At 37.2% G+C, this 26,990-nt stretch overlaps 1 protein-coding gene across 8 annotated transcripts in view; it reads left to right on the top strand.

Moving 5' to 3' along the window:
• The window catches only part of DLG2 (discs large MAGUK scaffold protein 2), a 1,049,275-nt gene that overhangs the window by 719,303 nt on the left and 302,982 nt on the right, over nucleotides 1-26,990 (top strand). For all 8 annotated transcript variants that reach the window (XM_072850809.1, XM_072850805.1, XM_072850803.1 and 5 more), the window contains one exon: nucleotides 24,738-24,874. In XM_072850809.1, coding sequence (XP_072706910.1) covers nucleotides 24,738-24,874 — 137 coding nt within the window. The remainder of the gene's footprint in view (nucleotides 1-24,737; nucleotides 24,875-26,990) is intronic.

The raw sequence follows: 26,990 nt of genomic DNA, 5'->3' as shown, positions 1-26,990 counted from the left end.
GACCTGAAAATCAGCGTGGTAGTTCCCACACCATTCCTTCCTTCCTACTCACAAAGTGAATAAAGAAAGTGAATCTGGTTTTTAGACAAGAAGGCTGTTCCGTACTAAACTTGGAGTAGCAAATATCTTCTCAGTTACTTCTTTTCCTGTCTGTCTCTGTCAGTAGATAACTCAGTATATACTAAGTTCATTCCTCACTGTGTTGAGAATTTACCACACGAAAGCAAGTCTTGGCTTCCATAATACCATGTAAACTCAGAGGTCACTAGCTTGCCTGTGTACATGTAGTAGATCATATCTTTCAGCACTTGAAGGTTATAAAGAAGGAAATTTGCAAGGCTTTTTATGTAAATATTCTGTTAATTTCATCTGAGGTATTCAGGACAAGGGCTTTTACAAGCTATGAGTCCATAAAGGTTAGATTTTTTTTAAATGGATGTCAATTTTTCTAGCTAGCAACCACCATATAGAAGACATAGGTTAATTTTGCAAATTATTTTGAATATAAGAAGTTAAATATGAGTTGTGTAGCAATGGCTTTGGTCATACGGCAGGGGAAAGGTCATGGTAGTGTGCTGCCGAGTGGTCCCTTTTGACTGCAGATCCCCATGCAATTCCTGCTGCTTTACAAAAAAGCTGTCCTAGCATCATATGTGCTAAAAGGCCATGTAACTCTTTAACTTGACTTTTTGGGAAAAGAGGTGAACAAAGACACAAATGAGTTGCATAATAGAAAAACCAAGGTTTCAAACAGAACTGCAGCTGTGTAGGTATTTAAAGCTGTGCATTCATCAGTTTGCCACACCTGATTGATAATATTGGCTGATCTCTACAGTCTGTGCCTTGAAGGTAATTGCCAACTGTGATCATTGCAGGATGTTCCTCTCTTTCCCATGCTCCGGAGATTGTCTTTTGTATGCCTGTTGTATGTCTCTTCAGTCAAGACATACCATTTTAGCCATTCACTGTTTGGCTTTGCATAGAATTTAGTAGTAAACAGTATTTTATTTGTTTTATTTCTTTTATTTCAGTCACTCTCAGGACACTGCAGGTTTTAGCAGCCGGTGTCTTTGCAGTAGCTGAGGGCTGTAACAGAGGAAGGATATACAACGGAGCTTTCTTATTGAAAATCAATAGGATTTAGACATTACTGAAAATCCTGTCCTTAAGTAATATGCTCTTCTTGCTCTGTATTGAAACATAACAAGACTAACAGTAATGAGAATGGATTGCGTACATGGCAGTATTTGTTCCTGGGGAGCAAACATGCAGACTATCAAAACAAAGCAATGTGATGGTGGTATTTGGCTTTGTAATATAACTTGTGTATTAGCTTCCTATAAGACCCTGCAAAGAACTGTGTATGAGCAGTGAATTACAAACTTCAGTCACTATTCAGAGATTACTGTGCTCAAACCCATTCGATTGCATTTGACTGGAGGATTTTAAACCAAAGGAATTCCACTGGCCTCTGGGATTTTCATGCTGTCCTATCACACTGCAAATCTACTTTTTACTAAAACCAGAAGTATTGAGTAGTATGCTTGATGTAAGATTAGTTATGGAAATTAAACTTGTTTTTTTTAAATTTCATTTTTTAAAGAATCATCCAGAAAAATGGATTTCTACCATTGTAGAAAATCTCTGGCAGTCAGAAACTTAGTTATACACAGAGGTTGTGTAATATTTTACCTACCAATACTAACTGATCATTTAAGCTCTGATGTTATATACCAGAAGAAAAAAAAATGCAGAAAATAATGATACCAGTAACTACAGCAGTGTTGGATCACATAATAAACTTCTGACCTCAATTCTATAGGAAATGTCCTATTTTAAAAGACAACACAGCTGCAGAAAATAAGTTTAGGGTATGTGAAGAAGAATAGCTGAGTACCAGGAAACTTGAGAGGAAAAATGGCAGACTTAAAAACACCCAAAAAAAGAACAATACAAAGGGTAGCTTATTCTGCCATCTGGATATTCTGGCGGCTTGAGTATAAAAGTCATAGAGAAATAGGATTAATTTCCCATACCCTTCATGGTAATTCAATAGTAACCATCATTACAATGTTTGAAGTGTGTCAGAATCTTGCAGTGATGGCTAGAGCTGCCCTTTTGTTCACTGTATTTTAGACAGAAAGGCTCTGGACAGATGAGCAGCTATGTCTCTTTTCTGTTGTCTGTAAACATGTTTTTTTCTCATTCCTGGTGAATTCAGCCAGTGATACATTCTGATCAGGTTCACCCCACCCAGCTTTGGGCACTTAACAAAAGATATTTGCGGACATTTACTCCTCTGCTCTTTCTTGCTCTCAGAATTAGAGCCAAATCAGGACTTTTCATTTAATCCATTTGGAGTGTTATTACGTTTGGGGGCTCTAAATTAAAAATTAATGCATCTGTTAAGCACTGTTCAGCCCAATTTTGTATCTGTCTCTGGATGGCTATCCTCCTTATCTTAATTTTCTTCTTAATCAGCAAAGACTAAGCTCCTAAACTGGGCATCTCAATACAATACTCAAAAATAAGACGGGATGAATACAAAGGGTGTAATATATATTTATTTTTTGAATTATGTATATCCATCTAAATGTTAGATGAAGTCATTGGGCATAACCAGTTCCAGAGTTTCCATTTCATTGTTTTCTATGTTGGCCTGAAGCGACTATGCAGCACGTGGTAGATTTCCTTTTCACATAACTATTTGTTTTATTCTTGATGACACTGAATAAAGTCACTGGGTAGTAATGAAGCTTTCTTACTATACTAAGAAAAGAACCAGTATGTTTTAAGTAGTGTATTTTTTAATTCATTGAGTAGTTATGGAAGTTTCTTGAGAAGACGCAGAGATTTTCACCATCAATATAAGGTATGATTTCACTGTAGGTTTACCTTGAATTATTACTGAAATGTTATCTACTCCATTACTGTCTATAGTTTCTCAGAAGTTCATACTTCTGTTTCATAGAAGTTGACATATTTTAGTTTGGATTGATGGCTTTATTGGAAAAATCTTGTGTTCTGTTGCATAGATAGCATCCCAGCTTGCAGTGACAACTGAAATAGTCAAAAAAGTGCAGTAGAATTTTGTATATTTTCAAATGCTGCTAAAAAAAGTGTTCAATTCAGAGCAGCAGAATAGAAGGGGGTTTTAATTTTTACAAGTGCTGCTCCCAGTAAGGAAAGGAGAAATCTTATCATTTGTATCTACTAAAGCAAAGCCAAAGGTTACCTTTTAATCTCAGGTAATAGCTACAGCACTTAAAATGAAAGAGGGAGCTTTTGCAAACAAAGAATCCCAATTATTTCTTTACCCAATTTCAGAGAACATTGAGAGCTTTCAGATCTTGCTGTTTGATAACTGATTGCAAGTGCTTGCTTCACACTGATGACGATACGTATTTTTTTATTAATATAGCTATCACTTCTACTGCTATACTGGCCTATTTCCTCTAATTTAAGGGACACTAAATACTGCATAGCAAACTTTAGGATTTGAGCAAAGGACGTTTTATGGCACGATAGGCAGATGTTTTGTTAATTTATGATCACTTGAAACCTTCAAGACATTTTTTATTTCACACTAAGAAATGTTTTTATAGTTCCAAAATGTTTTCAACAAAATTGTTTTTTCACAGTTTAAACAGAACCTTAAACCTTTTCTTATGGTCTTTTAAGTATTTCAGTCTTATGATCTCATCAGCTGTAAATTTGCTTCCGTTTTTCAGTGTTCTCCTCCTTCTGTACTTTTTTGTGAATCCTGATCTAAAACAGCTCAAAATGGGGCAACTTAAAAAAGAGACTCGTAGAAAAATGAGGAAGCAGGCAAACTTTTCCCAACCCAGATTTAACAAACTATTTAGGTTCTCAACTCTAATTTAAGTGCTTCACTTCATATTACTGTAACACACTGTCACTTACTATAGGTAAGAAACCACCACAACTGAAACTAAAATACCATTTTTTGTGAAATGTCTTTGCTTGAAGGGACTTGCATTTCATCCAATTAGCAGAAAGTGCTCTGTCAAGCACTAATACATAATTTTCCAATTTTAAGATAGTGATTCAAAACCATCATTTATTAAGTTAACATCACTAAAAGGCATGACTTCCCTGCAGGCTAAGGTTGTCTAATGTAAGAATATGTGAGTAGCTGCATAGTTTATTGCATGAAAATTGTATTCTCTTGAAACTCATAAACTTAGAAAGCTCTGTGATAGTGCTATAAAAGCCTTTGCTGTTTTTCAAAACTATTTTGACATATTAGTGTTGCCAATGCCTGATGGAGAAAAAGTGGTAGGTTATATCTGCACCTTCATATTTCACAGATTGAGGATCCCGTCCTTTCAGATGATATCTGCATACAGCTGCTATGATCATATTCTGCTTTATGGCACAAATAAAATATTAAATATATTATCTGCCTTTGGTCACTACAGACTTGTCATCTCATTTGTATAAATTACCACATATGAAATATTTCTTAAAAACCATTCATTCTGTAGAGTGGCTCCTTCCCTTCCTGAAGAAAAAGAGTGTTTATTTATTGTAATGTCTCATAATAATATTATTGTTATTAGAGCGGCACTTCAGTTCTAGTATTTCAGGGTTTAGCTACCGTCTTTTTGTCTTCAGTGGAGAAAGAAAGTAAACCTGTCATGGTTTTTGTTACAATTGCAGTTAAATGGCAGGAGGTGGTGGTATCAAATTGTTGTCACATCAGACCAAATTCAACCATCTTTGGAGCTAAGTAGTCAATCAATAAGGTAATGATTTTCCAGTTCAACAAGGATAATTTCAAATGGAATTCAAAAGCCATCCATCTGGTTGGTTGTCTTACCTAAAACTAGAGCTATATATCCTGTGAGCTGCAGGATATCACTTGTTTGAAGTCTTATATTTTCATGATAATTCTGACTTCCCTCTGTCATTTTCCATTAGCAGTAAAGGAATAAAGAAAATGACTTGAAAGACTGTGCAGCGATTTTATATACATATATTTTGTTTGCTTTGTTTTGTTTTGTTTTTCCCTCGAAACCATTCAATTCTTAAGAACTCTCCAAGCAGTTCTAAGAATCCTGGGTTAATATGCAAAACGAACATCTAATCTCATAGTAGATTTTAAGTATCAGTTCCCAGAAATCATTCACAAAGAGTGAGGTTTCTACTGAAATGAACAGTACTTTCTGCAGTTCCATCATGCTAACCATTTCTGAAGTGGTGCAGTAGCAATTTCAAAGTGCAGTGCTGTATTTTAATAGCCAATTGAGATGGCTATAAAAATCCAGCACTGCGCATTAAGATCATTACTAAATTGCTTCAGCAATACTTACTGATGAGGCAGCTTCAGCAGAACACGATTCATCTTAATGAACTGTGGCTGCAATAGAGCAAAAGCAGCAGTAGAGGGAAAGAAAGATGTGCAGGTAGGCTTGGATGCCAAAAAGCTTAAGATGATGTTTCAAGAAAAATAAGCTTTGCCTAGCTTGTTTTTGTCTTTAGTGGAGAAAGAAAGTAAATCTATTGTCTTGTTTGTTACAATTGCAGTTAAATGGCAGAAGATGATGGTATGAAATTGTTGTCACGCCAAACCAAATTCAACCATCTTTGGAGCTAAGTAGACCACTGACATTTCAATTGACAAAATCTTCTGTGCTTGTCCTTTCTGAATTAGGTAGGAATTTTGCATTATTATGCAGTTGCCTAGATAGTTTCATCAGCTCTGACTAGAGACAGCAAGCGGTATGGTGTACCAGTGTGACCTTGTTTTTTGTCAATTCTTTTGCTGTGGTCAAAGTTACTTCTGTGGCTTTTTCTGAGAATCAAGAGCAGTTAGCATGACTTACTAGATTCCCCCGATACTGTTCTTGTCCCCTTGGCAGGTTTAACTCTGTAACCTCTCACTGGAAATTTGAGGGACGGAACATGCTGCATTTTCTTGTCTTTGTCCACTTCCTCTACCCATACAGAGAGAAAGGGCTTTTAATTTCTGTGCCTAGCTGGTGGATAAGTAATGGATGCATCTCCAGGTTTGGCTCACATGGCTTGCTTCTGAGTGAGAATAAAGCAGACCATTTTAAAAATTCTGTGTTTGATTTATCCTGTCCTTGTGGAAATGCTTCAAAGGAAGTTGCTTACTAAATGGATTTCCCAGCTATATAATGATCTCCAGCACACTGCTGCAAAGTTTCTTGGAACATCTTTTGTCTCAGGCTTGTATGGAAAATTGTGATGCTATTTGACACTGCTGCCTTTTTCTCTGTGTCACTTAAAAATCCCAAGGACTTGTGTCCACCACTAAGTGCTTTTTTTTTTGGTCTATGACAAGTGTTACACAAATTCCCAATGAATCTTGGCCAACTTCTTTTCCAATTCTAAATTTTTCTCCTGACCAAATGTAATGTAATTACAGTAAGTCTCATAACTTCGTCATTATAGCACGCCTTTGTACTCCTTTTTTTCCTTTAGAAGACAAATTTCTGAGTCAGGGAATAGTTTCATCATTTCCCTCCCCATTCTAGAGTGCTGTGTAAGAGTTAAAAGGGGAGTTAGAAGATCCCTTTCATTATGTTTGCCATTGCTGTTTTCATCAGGCCAACGTAAGAGAGGGAGGAGATGCAGCAGACAGTGTAGCAGTGTTAATTGTCTCATCAGTATTTCCAGATACACAATAAATCAAAAGATGAGGAAGGAGAATGGCGTCATTTGCTAAACTACCGGGCTGAGTGTGGAAAGAACTTCTGTAGACAGGAGGCCAACATCTTTTTTCTGTTTTCTTAGTGGAGGAGTGAGAATTTTATAGGGAGTGGCAGTTTTCTTAGCCTTTTTTCACTACCTATATGCTCCTTGTTTTAAATTCCTCAGGTAAGTTTTAGAGAATGATTATGCTTGATCTTTCACCACTTTAATAAATAAACAATTATATGACAGCAATTGCTGTGAGCCTGATGTGACATCCTGATGCAACAGAAGATATATTAAGGCTTTAGTGTCCTATGTAGAATACATTCGTTGACAGGACACCTGTCACTTGAAACTGAGTAGTCTGAAAATCTTTATATTTGCTTCTTTGCAGAGCTTCATCCTTTTTTGAATACAAAGCCAAATGTGCAAATTAACCAGGTGAAATTACAGAGCAGTGATTTCATCCTTTATTGTTCAGTTAATTATCTACGTAGCAAGTTCTGTCTTCTTGATAGTTTTTTAGATGTCCAGATCTTTCACAAGAAATCTGCTATCTGGAAGACAACATGCATCAGCAAAATATTGCAGTGCCATGAAAACCACCTTTAAAAGAATAAATTGTATTTAATTAAATTTTTATAGCTTGGGGAGCTGTAGCTATTCTTTTTTCTTGTGTTCTTGTTTCTTTTTTTTCTGTAATTCTAAGCACAGGCAGACAGTATTTTAAGTCTTCTGAGGAAGGCATTAGAGATTCTGATCATGGTGGAGTGACAAAGCTGGGTGAAGCTTTAAAGATTCAAGTGATATGGTAAATAAAATATCAGTCTGCAGCCTATATAAAAAAAAAGTCTAGACTGTCAATATTATTCTATTGTTTCCACTAGTTGAAAAAAAGGAAGGAGTTACATGAAAGCATCTCTGAACATCTGAAGGTAACAGCTGGCTTAGTCAGAAGCCAGACACCAAAGTGATTAATTGCAAATAGTCATTCACCTGACTATTTCCAATATTTTATCCTAGTCCTTTCTGCAGGTCTGTCATCCTCATTTTGCTTTCAGTATTCTGAATTCTAGCTAAAATTGTAGTTATCCTTAATGAAAACAAAAGAAAGACTGCAAATTGTGTTCTTTTTAGGTGACAGCTAAAAGTGATAACCAGATCTCAACACCTGGCAAAAAGAAATTTCCCTATAGTATTCTAGCTTTAACTTACCATTCGTTATTTTAGACCATTTGTCCAACAGCTTGAAAAACTGCTTTTCCTTCATCAGTTAGGGGTTTTTTGGTTTGTTTCTTGAAATATTATATTAGTATTCCTAGAAAGGGCAGCCTTTCTTTTGGAGTTTAGATGGAAGAAGATCCTTTGCCATTTGCCATGAAACAAATGGTCTGTGCAGATGACCATACTTTCCAATTGTGCCGTCTTAAGATATGAGACCAAGAAGTCCAGGCTCTGGGACTCCAGCGCACAAGCATTCTGGTTCTGCATGTGTCACATCACTGACATGCAGAAAGGGCAGCTGATGTGGACATGTAGCAGAGGTTCCTATATTGCCGACACGGTGAGATCAAGCTTCTTGCAGAAGCAAAGTATAGTCTTGCTGTGCCAAAGACTTATGCTCCCTGACACATGGACAGCTGCTCTTCAACTCTTGTTTCTAGTGAGCAGTAAAGCCATGTGATTAGTGAGAGAGTATCACTTCTTTTTCTTTGCTTGCAGAGACTCATTAAAGATTTTTTCATTCAGAAATTCTGCCACTTGGGACAAATGGCAAGGTGATGTGTTTTTCTCAGCATGAAGCATTTGGTGTGCTTGGTAGATGAAAAAACATCCTGTGACCTCTTCCAGGGTTCAGTTTGGCTGACTTCGTATGAGAAAGGCAAGGAGACAGCTTAATGCTTATGTCTTTAGTGTCTCATTGCTGAGACAAATGCAACTCTGAAAGTTGAAAAAAGCAAATTATACCTGTGGAGGGAACCTCCTGTGAAACCAGAAACACTAGCTAGTATATCCAAAGTATTCCAAGAGCAAAAAGCTCTGTGTTCATTACCCGAGATGTTGGCTTCTGAATTCTCAGTAGATTTATACGAACAAATAAGAAGACTGCTTTTGGATGCTTTAGAAAGAATTTTGTCCAATCATTGTCTTTAATAGGAAGAAACAGTTGCAAAGCAAGTTCTTAGGGCTGAATGAAATGTAAAAAAGGATATAATGACACAAAAAGTCTTTAGGATATGATAAAAGATTGCATAAGCTAAAAGAACAATATCCTCAGGGCATGATTGACTTTTTTATTTTGGAAAGTGATATTTGCAAATAAGGACATAATAGCTTTTTTTCCCCTAAACTGTGTTCTGGTTTTTTGTTTGTTTTGTTTCTTATGCAAAACAAGGTGTAGGATGTCTTATGAAATTAATAGAAGGACATACTAGCGACTCCAACAGAGAGACCTGAAATGAGGAAACATAAAATTACAGCAAATAATTTAGTAAAGTTGTTTAGTGTAGGCACATTTACATTTTATATACTGTAATTGAAAAATTAACTCAGTGTAAATGGTAGGCCAGCGGTAAATCTTATCCATAGTCTGTAGGTCAGATGTGCATCATTTCTAAATTCTAATGATTCTCAAATGCCATAGCCAAAATTTCTGAAAGTTATTTTTAAATAATACTTTTAAATTCTGTTATAGCAAATCACATCCCCTCTGTAATGCAGTGAAAATAATTGTAGTTTAGAGACGTACTTTGTAGTTACAGAGAGATGTTGAGATGATAGGTGCTTTCGAGGCAAGATATAAAAACTGCCTACCTTTTTGCTGGCATCAGTTTTCACAGAAAGGTCATCTGTGATAAGGTTGCTATCATGATTAAAACCAGCAACAGAGGGACAAGACCTCAGCCTCAAATGAAGAAGGAACAGGCCTGGCAGCGCTTAAGAAGTTAGATATTTTTACACTTGCAGGTCCTGATGGTCTTGATCCCAGACCACTGAAACTTAGCTGATGAAATCTGAGTGCTGACAATGGTTGGTTTTGGACACCTGTGTGGAGAAGGTAAAGTGAAAAATGGGAAAGGGTAAGCAGAAAATTCATCTTCATTGAAGTGAACAAGAGGAGCCAAGGGATTATAAAGCCATCAGTTTGCTTTCAGAACCCCAGAAGGATACTGGAACAAGTAGGAAATCTCTTTATAAGCACCTAGAAAAAGTTTGAAGAGTAATGATTACCAGAGGATCCCATACTCCTCTTTTGCAACTCTTTTTCACATTTTTCTCACATGACACCATGTGCTGAGAAGGTTTAACACTGAAAGTGGTCTGAAAAAAACAAATGTGTAATTCAGCAGGGACAACTGCAAGGTGCTTTCAGCAGAAATAATCAAATAATCTACTACATAGTGCTTAACAGAAAACTGTCGGGAAAAGAATCCCATAGAAGAGTATCTAGAACTTTGTTAGCTGTAGCATCTTGTCTCTCACACATCATGCTGTGATGAAACATTCAAATACTATATTGGGATTTATAAATTGAGGTATGGCTTATAAGACATAGGAGCAATCCTTTCATCCTTCACAGGTAAAGCTTTGAGCTTCCCACTTCAAGAAGGGTGTAGGCCAGTTGGAGGGACTCCAGGGGAAAGCAGTAAAAATGATCAGAGATTTAGAAAGCCTATCCTGCAAGGAAAGAATGAGTGATCTGAAGTCATTTATCTGAAATACCAAAGACTTAGAGGGGGGTTATGGGCCCCTGATAACAATCTTCTTGCCTTGCAGCACATCTTTGAAGAGTGAATTTGCTCTGTGTGCCCCCTAGGGAGGGTGTGGAACAAAATTTAATAGACAAATAATGATAAACAAGATTTGGACTAGATTTAGGACAAGTGAGGATTGTGATGTGATAAATTACCAGGCAGGTCACCAGGTCCGTAGCATGGGAGATATCTGGGTGCGCCAGACAGCCATTTGTTAGCCGTGATGCAACTATAGCTGGTTCTGCCTCAGGTCGAGAAGATAGAGTAAATGATCCATTGAGTTTCTTCCAGCCCCAAGATTCAGTGATCATACCAAAATTTTCTCATTTCACTGCAGTATGAAGACAAACAGTAGGCATAGGACTATTTAAATCCTACACCTGCAGAAATAAAGAGGGTGTCTTCCAGACAAAATACACAAACATTTCCTTTGCTTGTCCTCAACAGTAGTTTAGTATTTTTTATTTCCCTCTTTTTTGCTTTAGTTGTGGCTAGGAGGGATAAAATATTTTTAGAAAAGAAACTTCACATGTGAAAATATTAATGAATACTAGAACAGATAAACTGCAGTCTCAGTCTGCATTTGTTTATTCACTTCCAGCTAGGATTTCTCTGGCTTTTCAGTTTTTCTGTTGCTCAAGCCAGGATCATGCTCCTTAGGAACAATTTGGTCAGATGGGTGGCTGGTTCTTCACCAAAGGCTGTTTTCACAGCAGGTTTCAGTATTTGGAGGCTGATCAAGACTCCTTTGCTTTGGACTGCACCAAGGCTTTTAATGCTAAGTCCTGACTTCATATAAAACACTTTTGTCCAGCTCTAAGCTGACAATCAGTCTAAAATCAGTCTTGTAGGCTTTGGGTTCTACATTTGTGGGCCTTGCCAAGATGAATTTTTCATCTAAACAGCTGCCTAAAATTTCCAAGGGGTGGCCCAGAAGCGGTCTGGGAATCAATCAACACATTAGTACATTCATTCTTTCCCCCAGGGTTTGACTTTTTGTTAGGAATGCTGTGTACATCGTTCACAGAGACTGAGACCTACACCCTACCTCTGGCGTTGCAGGGAAGTTCAGGGATTGTTATTAACTGAAACAGCTGATGCAAAGGCCATGTTAATACCCCTCCTAGATAGAACCCCTCAAGGAACTAATAGCAGGGTCTTGTGTTATACTATAGCTCATGAAGAGCCATGATGAAAAATATCAGGAAATGGAAACTCTTACTCAGAGACAATCTGTAGTGTAACTCAGGCTGAAACAATCACATTTAAGTGCACAAGCTCTTAGAAAATCTTTCATGGTCTGGGACCAGTGTGAAAAAAATCTGTATTTCTAAATGCAGATTTCAAATATGGGTTCACATTATCTTTCTAGTTATGTACACTAGAGTACAATTCCCGTAGTAAATATTTAGTATAATTTCTGAGAAGTCATAGAATCATAGAAGCATAGAATAGTTTGGGTTGGAAGTGACCTATACAGCTCATCTAGTCCAACCCCCCTGCAATGAGCAGGGATAGCTTCAACTAGATAAGGGTGCTCAAATCCCCGTCCAACCTGACCTTGAATGTTTCCAGGGATGGGGCATCTACCACCTCTCTGGGCAACCTGTGCCAGTGTTTCGCAACCCTCATTGTAAAAAATTTCTTCCTTATGTCTAGTCTAAATCTAGCCTCTGGTAATGGTTTAAAACCATTACCCCTTGTCCTATCGCTACAGGCCCTACTAAAAAGTCTGTCCCCATCCTTGTTATAAAGTCAAAAGTGTCTGATTTTACTCATTTTACTCTGTGAGAGTATAGGGTGCTTCTCACTGGCAAATAAAACATTTTTGTTTCACTTTATTTCTTAGAGTACTGCAAGAAAGCATCATCAGTAAATTGAGCTAAGGGACCAAAATACAGTTTCAGGGAGACAAAAAGAGTCAAAGCAAAGTGCAATGACTCATGAATCCATTTTCAGAGTGTCTTCACCTTATTACTACAGTTCAGTAAGCACCATCTCTTTTCTTTGTATCATTTATATACTTGTAAACTTTTAACATCAGGGCTCTGTAAATCGCCTTACATAAAAAAACAAAACTACTTGTAAATTTGTGTCTTGATTTCTCTCTGTATTTTTTAAAAAGGAAGTAACTGAAGGGATGACATTCATTATGGGTTGATTGCAAATAGATAAGAGGCTACAAGATGAACTTTGATTTCATTTTGTATTTTCAAGCTTCAACATAATTGGCAGAGAGCTTTTCAAGAAAGTATTTCTGTTCAGCTTTGCAACAAGGATAAGAAGATAACGCTAAATTCGCCTCATCAGATGGAGGACGAACAAAAGAAACTGATGAGTCTCTCCCTGACATTTATGGTTGTTAAACAGATCCCAAACTGACAGACTGCTCCTTCTGTCTCCATTTTATTGGTGACAAATTATTAAATATTTGTCTAGAAGAGCCATCCAACTTAGAAAGCAGTGACCCATCTGTACTCAGTTAAAGATGTGTCACCTAATGTTACACAAAGCAAATAGCATTTGTTCATGAATTAGAATATTTATCTCCTGTGTCCAGTCTGTAGGTTTCAAGAATGAATCTTGATTGGAAAAAATGGCGGGAAAAGCACAGCTTTACATAGTACCATGACTTAAAAAAATTAACATCTCATCAAAAAGTAATAACTACTTTAAAACAGATCTTGGTGTGCACATCTACAGGAACAAATGCTTTTCATTTACATTATTAGGAGGTGAAATAACTTCTGCTGCTGTCAGTAATTATAGTAATCTGTGCAGAAAATTACGTAGGTACTATTTGTTAATGACAGACAAACTATGATCAACTGTCAGCATAAATTTGGTTCCTATGCCTGAATCAACTGGTGTACTTTGTGCATGGAAGGTGAACCATATTTCAGCATTTGAACCTAAGTTAATATATAATGCAAAAACAATAGCAGATTCTTTGGATCTTCTCAATGCAGTCATTCCATGATTCTGTAACTGCCTGCTTGTCTCTCGGCACTGCAGAGGAGCCATGGCATGTTATTTTTGTTTCTTTGTCCAAAAGTTACGTGTCTGAATTTATGTGGCAACAGGAATTAAATAGGGTCAAGTGAAATTTAAGAGCATGAACAGCAGGTGAAAGGGAAAAAAACCTTCAAGATTTTGTCTGAATTGTCTGGTGAAGAGAGGAGACAGTCAGGGAAAGGGGATTTCTCTTGGTTTTACACCAGTGAGATCAAGCTCTGGCATGTTGATCCCATTTCCAGATACTTCTCCTCAAAAGGAAAACCTTACAGAGTTGGTTGATTATTGGTTACATATTAAAGGAAAATGGCATTTTTAACAGGAGATGCAGTTAAAATAAATACAGCTATAAGAGCATATTTATGATAATGAGGCTAATTGCCTTAAAAAACTTGTGTTAGGAAAAAAAAAAAGGGACAGTAGAGATAATTTGGTTTCCCACTGCTTTCAACCCATGTGGCTAACTACTCTGTGAATTAAACATCCTCACAAGGCAGCCAAAGGTGGTTAAATCCAACATTCTTAAGCCCAGCGCTTCTCTTGAAAGGGTGAGTTAAAGGTTTGATATTTGATTCTGTAATCAGGAAAGGTTCATAGTGCCAGTGTATCTGCCCAAGCAAAAATTGGAGAAATATTGGATAAGCATTATTATTACACTGTTTTCTCCTGCTATAGCAATATCAGATTTGTCTTAGCTCTCAGGAGCATTACAAACCTATGATTGCTAACTTCTCTTTCTCTAGCTTAGGAGACCAATTTTATTGTTCCCTTTCCTCCAAGTAGGACTCATGCTCAAGGCATATTTTTACCGAATTTTTTTCAGGTGCATTGCTAGCCCAAATAGCCATTTCTGTCCAACTCCCTTCAGTTACTTGCTCCTGTCCCTGCATCTTTCCTTCTTGCCACATACCCCAAGTTGAGTTTGCTGAGCAGCAGTGATAACATTGCACTGCTCTCCATAGGAGTCACAACTCTATAATAAAGTGCCTTGTACAAAACCGTGCTGCCAGCAATGGGGACACGTGAACCCGACACCATCCTCAGCTGTTGGCTCTTACTGCTGCCATTTCTGTAGATGCTGGTGAATATGGTGCACCTGGCCTGTGATTCAGACTAATTTGTTTTGGTTTTCATGCCATTTTCAGCTTGCCAATCCATTTGGCTAGAAAATCTTCATGGCTAATACAAGGCAGGCAGAGGGAAAGTGTGGCCAAAGGCAGGGTGGAGAGCAGAGTTATCTCTTTTGGCAGTAGTGAGGCTTTAGATCAGCATATGACAATCTTAAAAATGCACCCTGCAACCCCCCACCTGGCTTTTTGCTGCTAATTAGGACAACTAGCTGCTTAGAATCACAGAATCATGGAATGGTTTGGGTTGGAAGGAACCTTTAAAGATCATCTAGTCCAACCCCCCTGCCATGGGCTGGGACATCTTTCACTAGATTAGGTTGCTCAAAGCCCCATCCAGCTTGACCTTGAACACTTCCAGGGATGTCTTCTTCATCTGTAGTCATGCATCAGTCCAGTTGATTTTTGCCCAAGTGAATGAAAGGGCAGGGGTGAGGATGTGATAAAAAAACCCAACACACAAACCCTCTTGCTAAAAGAAGTGCTGCTAATGCAGAAAAAAATAGAATGAGAAAAAAAGAGTAGTCTTGAACAGTCCATTCATATCACATTCAGCCATACAGTCACTTATGCTGTGTTTAACGTTATTGCCTGCAAGATGTCAATGATCCTATCACACAGGCAGCCAGCCAGATGATGTCTACCCTAATCAAAAATTCTGATTTTTAGTTACTCTGGATATGAAGACTATTTGTCCTTGTGGGTGCACCAAAAATATGCAAAAGCTTCCTGCGTGATCAGGAAGTCAATGTGCATGCACAGCTTCAGTTGTAGGCATATGCAAACCTGGCATGGAAATGTGAGAAGAGAAAAGACATTTCAAAAAATCAAATTCTAAGCAGTTAATCCTGTTCCTAAGTGGCAGATCTTGGATTTATCTGCTTTACATCACTAATCTTCACTTTTTTAAAAACATAATTTGACTGGGTTTAACATGAAATGTTTAGACTTGGTGTATCATGCAGCTTTTCCTAAAAAAGCTGAACTGCTTGCTGTATCTCTTGGATTGTCAATATATGTCAAAAATGAAATAATTTTCTCTTTCTTGCACTTATGCTAGTAAAATTGTGACAGTGTGATTTAATATGATTTTCAGTGAACTTGAATCTTCATTAAGGCTTTAAAAATCAGCTTATTGTGAATAATTAGGAATACTGCCTTCTCTTTTCAAGACAAATTTTAAAGCATTCTTGAGAATTCGTGTTATGCAATTAGGCCACTGCTCATTGTCTGTGCTTTCTGGGAAATTTATTCCTGATTAATTTGAATAAATGTAAAAATATAGAATAAACACAAGTCCTAATGAGGCCTTAAGTGTATTTTCCTAGCTTCCTGTTTCCTTCCTTTTCAGCTACATCTGAAGGGAATGTATCTTTAGGGATAAATATATGCAGGCAAAAAATTTGTGATGGGAAAAACATTTAACTGCAAAACTGAATAGAAAAGAAGGGATTGCTTTCATTTGCATGTTAGAGATTTTTTTTTACAAATTTCTACAAATAGCAGTGTAATTTAACAAGATGTGTTTTCAAGGCTTTATTAAAGATTACAGAAAGATTAGCTTTACCGAAACCAGGACATTACAATAATGTAAACCCAATGCTTTATCTACTGTACCTACAGCATGGTTGTTTTTAAACATGTACTCACTGCCTTGCAGGTATGTTAACATTTGCATCATAATCTCACTTTCCCATCAGTCTCCTCTCTGACTGGAAATGTAAACAATTTTTTTAAGCTGAGGAGTGTAACCCTGTGTCCTGAGAACAGATTCCTTTCTTTCTTGTTGCAACCTAACCGATTCAACTGCAACGTTTGATTTCAATGCCCAAAAGAATGAAAAAGGAGTTGGAAAAGAGTTGTAGTTGTTTAAATTTGCTTCTGAGGCCAGAGCAGAGTAACTCAGCAAAAATATCCCTGAAATATCCAGAATACTTTTTTCCATATTCTGGACACTTCTGCGTTTCTGACTTTTGTGAGGCTCAGATGATGTTGATGAACCCTTGTGCCCAAAGAAAAGATGTAACACATTGCATGCCCCTATCTCCAGCAGAAGAGCCAGCTCAGAGAAGGCAATGTTAGGCAGGGAGCTTTCTGGGACATCCCAGCACATAGCTGTTTTGGAACAGGTATAAGGAGCTGTAGGTAGCAGCACGGTAGCCAAATTTTAAAATTACATATGCTTCCTAATGGTATGGATAGCAGTTTGTAAAATTTGAAATGGAGACTGCAGACCTGCTTAGGTATTCTCAGTCAAAGGTACAGAAATCAGCCTGCCATCACTGCCTACTGGATCACCGCCAGCACCTACTACCACAGTCTCTCCTCCGTTGAGTTTTAGCTGGCTGCCATTCTTCCAAGCCTTAAGTCCTTCAGAGAGCAGTTTGGGGTAGTATGAATGTACATATGCACCAGTGTATTGAAAACATTTTAGTCTCTGTGAGATCATTATCTCTGTTCTCTCTCTTTCATCAAGCAAGCAGAGAGAACAGACCTCCGCAGATTCCTGCACCGGGCTGCACAGCACGATTGTTTTACTGCAATATTTTAAATTTCAATTACATTTTTCATTTTATTAAATTAAGAATAGTTAAAATTAGAACTATTTTATTGAAATTTATTTTAAAAAATTGAATTTGCAGTTTAAAATTTATGCAGATAAAGGCAGATGAAAGATGATTTACTGTACTTTCTACTAAAAACTCTCACCAAAATCTGCCTCCATACAGAGAAGTTCTAAGTCCTCTCTCACTGAGGGTATGGAAGGGTCCAGTCCCTCAGAGAGACATGTCAGCGTTGCTGTGCAATCAGAGCTTATTTGCAAGGGAAGGATTTTCTTTGCCTGTTGTATAATCACAACTGCCAAACAGTATCCAGTCATAGCATCTCTCATGAGCAGCCATGCTCTGTGGAAGTGTTGTGTGTGCTCTCCAATTTGGTCTTCTGTAGAGGCTGTACTGAAATCTGGCATCTCTGTTGGTTCAGTAGTATGGAAAGGTGATGCACTGGCAGCCAGAATGTAGGGATTAATGAAAATAATAACTATAAAAATGGCTGTGGGCAAGAACAAAGGAACTGTGTAACAACTGCTGGATAAATAGCTGAAGGCATGAGTATATAATGACATACAGTGTAAGGGGGACAATAATTTTCTCCTTGTGTAAGGTGGTTTCAGAGAATATTCTTCTTACCTGGTGGCACTGTACATCATTTTTATTCTATCTGACATCAACTGGGAAATAACCGAAAACACTAGATATTTCTGGAAAAAAATGTCAAAACAATAAAGAAGATGCTTGAAGTTTTTAACCCAAGGCTGTTAGAAAGAAACACGAGATAACGATAGGCTCAGTTAGATTTGTAGTGGCTTGGGCCTTTTTCCCGATCGAGACTATTATCAAATCGTTGGTTACAAAAAGAGCCCTCTGAAGTGATCTGGGCGCAGGGTCTGAAACAGGAATTAGCGATGGCAATGAAAGTAGGCAGCTTTTAAGTATGTTATGAATATTAGTTAAAGTTTTATGAATCATACTGTATTTTAGACTGACTTTTTCATCCACAGAACAAAATGTAGTCAAATTTTATTCATGTAAATCCTTCTGGTATAAACTGTCACATGAGTCAGGAATAGGAATTGTTATAAGAACTCACTCAAATAAATTGATATTTGAATCTACCCCTACAACACGAAGGAGATGAGATAGATAAAGTGACATTTCCTATGTTTCGGAATTAACAGTTTCTCAGGAATTGATTCATGGGATGAAAAATAAAGACAGAAAGAGAGAGCTCTGTAGAGGAATATCAGTCCCTCCTTGTAGCATTGTATAATCATTGTGAAACATATTTTAATTTTTGTTTTGTAATGTATTTCATTTTTGTGTGTACCAAATAAAGGAATCTGCTGTCAATAATGAACACTAATAGTAAGTCAAGCTATAACAAGCATATTAAACTTCCACAATTGTGGGGTGCTACTTTTAAATGTGTGCTATACCTCTCCTCCAGGAAAACTAAAATTGGCAACTAGAGGCTTGAGAAAAAGGGCAGGGGGACACATTCCCTGCTGCTCCTCTGTTTATAACTAACCTTGTTTCAGTTTGTTTATTCATGTAACACTAGACATAACTGTGGTACCTGTCAAAACAAGTCAATCAAATGATATCAGTCAAAGCATTTCATATTACCCATGTTCCTTTCCTCCCTCCAAGTGGAATCTGATTAATTAGAAACCTGGACTGGACTTCATTGCTCCAGGTTTGACAATTTCATTGCTAGGTTCATCAGTATGATACTGTTCTCCATTTCAGAGGAAAAAACAGAGAATATATAAATATTGGCTCTGTAAGCTTAAATAATTTCAACAATAAAACAACACTGAGGTATATTTTTTGTAACCGAGTGTTGCAGAAGTGGCTGGTCTGTGGAAAGGCAGAAGTGCCTCAGTTTGGGTTCCTCATTGCCTTGTCCAGTTGCTCACAGGAGCATGGTCAATGTGTCACGTCTCACAATGCAGCCAGGCTCACGGTGCCAGGGAAGGTCCTCAGTGGAGGAAGTTGTTGCATGGGTACTTTCTGCTTGTATTATCTTGGTTTGCTGCCTGAAACAGTTTCATAAGATCTGAGTTCATACAGTGTTCTGGAGCAAATCAGTTTGTTTCACACCTGTGGAAAATGATTGTGGCAAAAAGCAATGAGAGATCATAGAGGAGGGGAGAGTGATATTTAATCATGAAATCTCCAAATAAGTTACCCAGTTATGCTCATTCTCTCATAAATTTCATTCACTCTTCATTTTTCTCCCACATCCTCACAAGCCCCAGGATGCATGTGCTGAGGTGGACTGGCTCACTCGTGTGTGACACAAAGGACATGGGACATCGAACCCTTACCACATCTCTTGGCATTTTCTTGATCGACAACCATGGATTAATTTTTGGACAGATGGTTTATGCCCTCTAGGAGCCCATTGTTGTTATGGGGTGGTCCTTTACACGGAATATTTCTTTCTTCAGTCTCTAAGTCTTAGACAAGGCCACTGCTCATTGACTGTTTTTCTTCATTTAGTAAACACACATCTTTATCGCTATGATCTGCTTTCCTGTTGGGCTTACAGGCAAGAGAATGGCATATGTCACATGCTGTAATCTTGCTGCCAGCGTCCCACTGTTAAGGTACAGGGTCTTCTGCTGACAAGACGCCTGTGCTGTGGTCTTAACAGAGACCAGACATTCTGTCCAGGCTTTACAGAAATGACTCATTTTTAGTTTTATTGCTAAGAATGTTCTGTATTGTGAATACACGTAATTTCTCTAACCTTTGTTCTTTCTTCCAGTGCTTACATGCACATTTCCATTCATATTTCATTTATTTCTAGCCTAATATTTCTATTATGAGTCTGTACTTTGTGGCTTCACCAAGTTACTCTGTGTTCAACAGGTCACTTTGTTGGCGGTAAGGCATACTGTGGTAAAGCCAAGAATCCAGCAATTAGGAATTATGCATTTTATGTCTCTAGAGCACACTGTTTTGGTTAACTACCTGCAAAGCACACACTTCCTAAGTACATTTTAAGGTTATGACTTAAATGCTACTTTCTTTCTTTGGCTTCCCCATTATTTGGAGGTTCCCAGCTAGGACTGTGAAACTCATGTTGGATTAACCCTCTAAAATCCTCATTCTCAGTAGCATTTTGCTACTATCCTACACAGGTAGTATCCTACACCAAGTTAAAAGAAACTTGGTCCTCTGTGTAGGATAGTAGCAAAATGCAACATGCCATTTGGGTTATGAGTGAAAGTTTCATTTAATTTCACTTCTTATTAGAAAGCTGACATTATCTAGCTGCACTTGATCTTTTAGGCTCCCTCTTTGGTTACTGGAAAGTGATATGACCACAGTGTGATTCAACCCCTGTGTCTTAAACAGTGATTTTCTTATTATCACATAGAGGCACCCATTGCTGGACTAATCATAGGGGGATCCTCCATGCCTACTTTTTGCCAGAAAAGTAGTTAGAACATATGTTTTTACTAATATAGTGATGCATTTAAAATGTGTATCTGGTGCAGGAAATCATGCAAAATAGTCACTGATTACTTTTTTCTGAAATAGCTATGATTGAGACTTGGGAGGCTTTTGAATTGTTCTGGCTACAACATTTTTTTTCTTTATGCCTTCATTACCCTTTCAAATATTTTAATGTTTTGTTTCCTGATAATCCAGGGAAAAGATATGAATAAATATCCTTGACTATTGTTAATATCAGCACTTTTTCTGCAGTTTCAGTTTTGATGCAATAGCTCTTTCCCCTGTCCCTTTTCCTGTTTGTGATAACAGTAACATCTCCAGTCTCATTCCACTATTACACATGTTATTATCCACAGGATCAGTGATCAGTATTTGTGGAACCCAAAGGCAGATTAATTTTACAAACACTTATCCAGTGGAAATGGAAGGAAATAGAGTTTGATTAATCTTCCCTAGTTTACACATTGACCCAATCTTATATGTGCCTATTCTCTTCAGCAGTTTTGAACAAAGCTGAGTTTGACTTGGATGTACACCAGTATTAAATCCAGTTCTCTTTCCTTTTTCCTCTTGGAGTAGTCTTCTCTTCTTCATAGAACCATAGAATCATAGAATGGTTTGGGTTGGAAGGGACCTGTAAAGATCATCTAGTCCAACCCTGTCTTTCACTAGATCAGGTTGCTCAAAGCCCCATCCAACCTGACCTTGAACACTTCCAATGATGGGGCATCCACAACTTCTCTGGGCAACCTCTTCCAGTGTCTCACCACCCTCATCATAAAAAATTTCTTCCTTATCTCCATTCTAAATGTATCCTCCATCTCATTCCTGCTATGAGGAAATTAGGCTCTCTGTCCAAGCTGAGGTGTTGCTGTGAAGCAGATTGCACATTAGCAAAATAGGAAATGAGAGGGAGGGCATTCCTCAAAGTGACTCCTGATCAGTGAATCCTGATGTTCTGATGGCAATGCTTTCCTAACGACAGGAGTCAATAAGAAAAAGGTTCTGCAAATAAATATGCTATTTTGTTTTGATTTTTTTAAATTTAATGGAGCAATGAAAAAGACCAAGTTTAGAAAACGTATCTTGCTCCCTGTGTTCCCAAATGTTTGAACGATTCTCTGTTTTTAAAATAGAGTAAGAATCTGACAAGAGACTAACCTGATGTAACTAGTGACAACAGGGCTCCACACCAGGGATGCACAAACCTTTCTGAGGTCTTAAAACAAAACAGAAACCTTCAGTCTAAATGGAGGTGAGACTAACTCAGGTTGTGAACTTTTATAGCACTGATCTTCTCACCCACCTCTTCCCACATCCAGCCCCCAGCCTTTCAGAAACCAAGAGTGTGATTCATCTCATCTCTTTCAGATGTCTCTTTGAGATGAGATGAATCATGCTTTAAAAGCCCTTAATGAATTTTCATTGATTATAAAAGCAGCAGAAATGATTAGCATAGTTGTCTGATGTCATTTGGCCATATGAATCCTACCCAAAAGTTTTACTGTAGTATACTTTCCTAGTGCCCTAGCAATTAGCAAAAGTCATTTAAGTAAAATTAAATGGGCCATTGTTCCATTCCCCATTCTTCCCAAGAAGAAATCTTTTAAAGAAGGCAAATATGATTAGGCAATAAAACTAAATCATTATCGATAGGAACGACATGGAAAAACTCTCTTTTCCTCAGTTGTCTCTCCTACCCCCTCTCCTTTTTCTCCCCACAGTACTGCCCCTGTCTTGTTCTGCTCTTTTCAACCTTTTTATACTCAGTGCTGTGTTTTTTGATCCCAAAGACAGACCCTGCTTATAAACACAATGTAGCCTCATCCATTGTAATGCAGCTACACTTTATGTAGACTAGAGAAGTAGAAAAAGTTACCCCTTTCATCATTCTAAACTTCACTTTTGTAATGGGAGTAGCATGTGTCAGTGCTCTTTTTTTTGCGGTTTGCTATGTCAGTTGTGATACAACCGTGCAAACAAACAGCAAACGCCAGCACCCCACTCAGCACTGCACAAAATGGAAGGGATTATCTTTGCTACTATTTGCTTATATTGCAGCAGGACCAGGCTGAATTAGGAACCCCTTTGCACAAAATACAGAACAGCCATGTGGCCAGAAAGGACCTTGCCCTTTACAAGTGTACAGTGTTAATAAAGGGGAGGGAAGAGGATCGAAACATACCATAACCTAATCTTCCCAAGGTCATGCCCTAGGTGAGCAGAGGAGCTGAAGAAAGCTCTCTGGCTGCAGTCTAGCCCACTCGTTTGCTCTCATCATCATTCTGGAATACTCTTAGATCTTCACTTTGCTGGTAGAAGCATATGCAGATGGTTTTTGGGTGAAAAGGATGATAATTATGTCACCAAGGAACATTATTCAATCCTTGTTCCTTGTCCACAACTAATGTTTTAAAGAAAATTTCCATTCTTGATGTTTTCGTAGAGTATCTTTTTGCTTCTTTGTTAGTAGTCCCAGGGTAATGAACAAATTCTTCCATGCTGAAGAAATAATAATCTTTTTGTCCTTGTAGTTGTCCTGGCAGTAGTGCATAAATAGTAACAGTGATCACCAGCTTTAGCTGGAAATTAAATAAAGCTTTGTTTTAATTATCCCATACTTCTGAATTAACTTCATGTGTATTGTTAATGGTCATCTTAATTAACTAAGTAGTATTTCAATTTGAGATATAAATTCAGAGGTTTCTTTTTGTAATTTACTGTTTTGGCACTATCCATTAAGTAGTCCGTTATGTTATCTGACCTCACATCTTTTTTAAGTTAAATAATGATCAAATGAAAATAAGGTGAGGAAAAAATATCAAAAATATTTAATTCACTCAAAAACACTTATCTCTGTGCTCATACAGCTGCTAAAAAAGCCTGTGTGTATTAAATATACCCTCCCTTAAGTTTTATTGCCCAAGCAGTCAGCCTGGTGAGTTTGTGATAAAATGCCAAATTCCAGGCAACTCATTTTTTACTATTCCCTTTTACTGCTCAGGCTGCAGATATTACTAACATGTTCGTTTTAAGAATGACTGAACAGCATAGATTTCATAGATAAAACTGGTGATTATTCTCTAAATAGATATAACTTTTTTTCTATACAGCTAAAAGAGAAATGCCTGGTTGAAGCAATAATCTAAGCAGGTTATTGTTAGTAACAGCTTATTTGTTCAGCTGGAAGTTCCCATTAGCTATATGATCTATGAAAAAATAGCTGTATGAAATAGATTTTTATGGAAATAAAGCACAGTAGTTTTCGTTTTTTCTCTGATTGAGAGATAAAAATGTTATTATAAATGAAAGCAATGATTTGTCTGTTTATGCAATGTTTCAGAGGATAGGAAAAGTAGGAAAAGGGTAAAACTGCCTTTTTTTTCTTCCCCCAACATCTATTTATTTTGCCTTCCTTTTCCAAGGAGAGAAAGTGTTGTCGTTCCAAAGTTTGGCTCTTTGGGTGTTTATCTAGGAATTTCACAGATCACTGCACAGAAGTTATATATGTACAAAGGACTACTGCTTTCTTATTTTATGTATCCATAGCCAAAGATATTTGTGTCCTAGAAAAATATGTGAAGCAGATTTAAATCCAAATATCTACACCATTTATCTCTCACTTTCACAGACCCTACACTGTGGTACTACAGAAACTTGCAAAATCTGCAGTACACCTCTTCAAGTATTTTTCAAATTATGTGGACAATCAGAATACTTTTAATTTTGTTCTGATTGACAGTGATGTGTTTTATACCAATATTTAACAAAATAAACTCCAAGCTTCAGAGTTTTATTACTAGTCGTGGCAAGTTGTGCCACAACTTCTTGACGTAGGCTGCACTGGCCCCTGCTGAGGACAAGCCATGGGTATAGAACCATCACTAGTTCGATTCTTTTTGTCTCTATCTTCCTATAATTGTACATGACAAATTTCCTTAATTTATTTCTGTCCCTGACCTTCCAGAGAAAGTGAAAGAGTATTGACCCCACAAATATCTCGTGTTATTTGTTTTTCTATAAAAACCCCTGTAATTGTACAGTAGATTAAATATATGCTACTCTTGCACTTCTCTTTAATGTTATATATTGTATTGCTAATGTTTTGTTTTCCATATCTTCTCCAGGTCTGGGATTCAGTATTGCAGGAGGGGTTGGAAACCAACACATCCCTGGGGACAACAGCATTTATGTCACCAAAATTATTGATGGAGGAGCTGCGCAAAAAGATGGGAGGTTGCAGGTTGGAGATAGACTTCTTATGGTAAGTATGACAAATTTAAATCACATTTTATTTATTTGGCTGAAAATTGGTTCATATAAGGACTTTCATTCACCATACATCTTACTGGAGGTAACCATTACAACGTCTATAATAATTATGAGTTATATTTCCATCATCTTCATTTTTCCCCATTCTTTATATATATTTCTGGGACTGCAGTTAAAAAAGCATTACTCTGGAAAAACAACACTTTATGAAGAGAAGGCAATGGTTTATATTACTTCGACAAACCTTTAACTGAGAAGAGAATAAACATATTATGCTCATCAGCGACAAGTCAAAATGCATCAGAAAACTTTAAAAGAAGGTTTTAGACAAACTTTTCATTATGGCAGTACTGATTCTACTGATTGTTTTAAGAAAACTGAAAGATGTGAAAACATGCCGCTAAACTCTCATGTGTAGCCACTGTCAGTGGACTATTACCTACATTTCAGTATATGTAGGAATGTTTTATGTATATGTTCTTTATAGATGTTCCAAAAAAAAACCATTTTCTATCTTTTTCCTTGAGGAAGCATACTTATTCTTCTGATGGATCTCACTTCAGGAAATTCTTCCTGATATTTGCAGTGCTAGTACATTGTTCCTTGTAGATAATTCTTTCCCACTCACAGAGTTTGTTTAATTCTTTGTTGAGGGGGAAATCCTGACCCTGCTGAATCAGCAGAAGTTAATCTATGTCAAGTTGTATTCATGTCAATGCATTTGCATAGATTTCAGCAGGTAGAGAAATATTTTTTGAATGAGTGCCATGAAAAAAATGTACTGCAGTAGCTCTGTTTTGTGGCATGCTATCTAAGCAGTAAAAAATTACCATGACCTTTTTTTGCTGCCTACAAAACTGTTCTTAATTGAGGTTTTCTTTATTTGGCTAGGAACATTCTGTTCCAGTCACATGTGAAGATGACCATTCATTTTATACAGGGTATTAAACAGAACTGGAAAGGCACTTGGTTGCTGGGTTGGTGACTCTTTGACTTTTTTCATTAACCCAAGTGGACAGATAAAACAGCCTAAGGATCAAAGGGTGTTATCAAAATCAAAGCAAAATGAACTAGAACTTACAATTTCTTTGGCATTTCTTCTTTGCAGGTTCTCAGCACAGTAAAATTCAAGTCACTTGTATAATGAAGTTTTGGCTCATTTTTCTATAGAAATGTATATTTGTTTTTGTCAAATTTGCACCTTATTTTGTTATTTTGCACCTTGTAGCAAATCTGCTTGTGTTCAGTTGCTTGTGTTCTGCTTGTGTTCAGTGTAATTTAATCAGGATGAATTTGAATAGAAAAATATTTTTTTATACTGCACTATGTATAAGTTCATTCTTTCCAGATTTTTATAGGATTTTTCTGTTGAGCGTCTCTTCTCAGTCTTGAACCTGTGATTCACTGCAGTCAGATATAGATGTTTCTTCATTGTGGCACGTTTATACTTCTGAATCTGACTTCTGAAAATGAGCAGAAGTAATTCTCAGTGTGTTTGATGTCTTTATACTGCTTTCCTTTCAGTCTGGACCAGTTCTTTACTTACCATCATCTCCTTTTATCACTGCATGTAAAATGAGCAAAAAACCCCAATCATAATATTGCTCTCCACTAGTTATGTACTTCCAGACCAAACTTTTCATTGTTGCATAAGAAAATGCTAGTCAACTTACTCTTTGTATACCTTAACCATTACATTTTTGGAGATAAATTTACAAAATCAAAATCTATTTCTAAAATTCATGCAGATTACAGCCGTGTTTTCTGGTTCTCTCCAACAAGACACCCTGATTTCTTTATAACTTTTGTACCTTCAATATTTTTTCTCTTCTACTTTGTGAAGCATCTGTCAGTTCATGGCATTAACTTCATGTTCCTTTGTGAAAAGTGAGTGAAAGAATTCATTACTTTCTTTTGGCAGTGTATCAACACAATATTACCCTTGTCATCTATATGGTCCTACTTCTGCTTCACTGATTCCTTATTGATTATATATTTGAACACTGCCTTTGTTTTTTTTCTTCTCAGTAGTGCATCCTTTCTTGATCTTTGTTTTTTCCATCATTTTTCCATAAAATTTCTCAGAATTTGTCATCCTTCTGGAATTG

The sequence above is a fragment of the Ciconia boyciana genome, chromosome 1 (assembly GCF_034638445.1).
Source record: "Ciconia boyciana chromosome 1, ASM3463844v1, whole genome shotgun sequence".
NCBI lineage: Eukaryota > Metazoa > Chordata > Aves > Ciconiiformes > Ciconiidae > Ciconia > Ciconia boyciana.
Note: the sequence above shows the minus strand (reverse complement) of the source record. Positions and strands in the feature narration are given on the sequence as shown.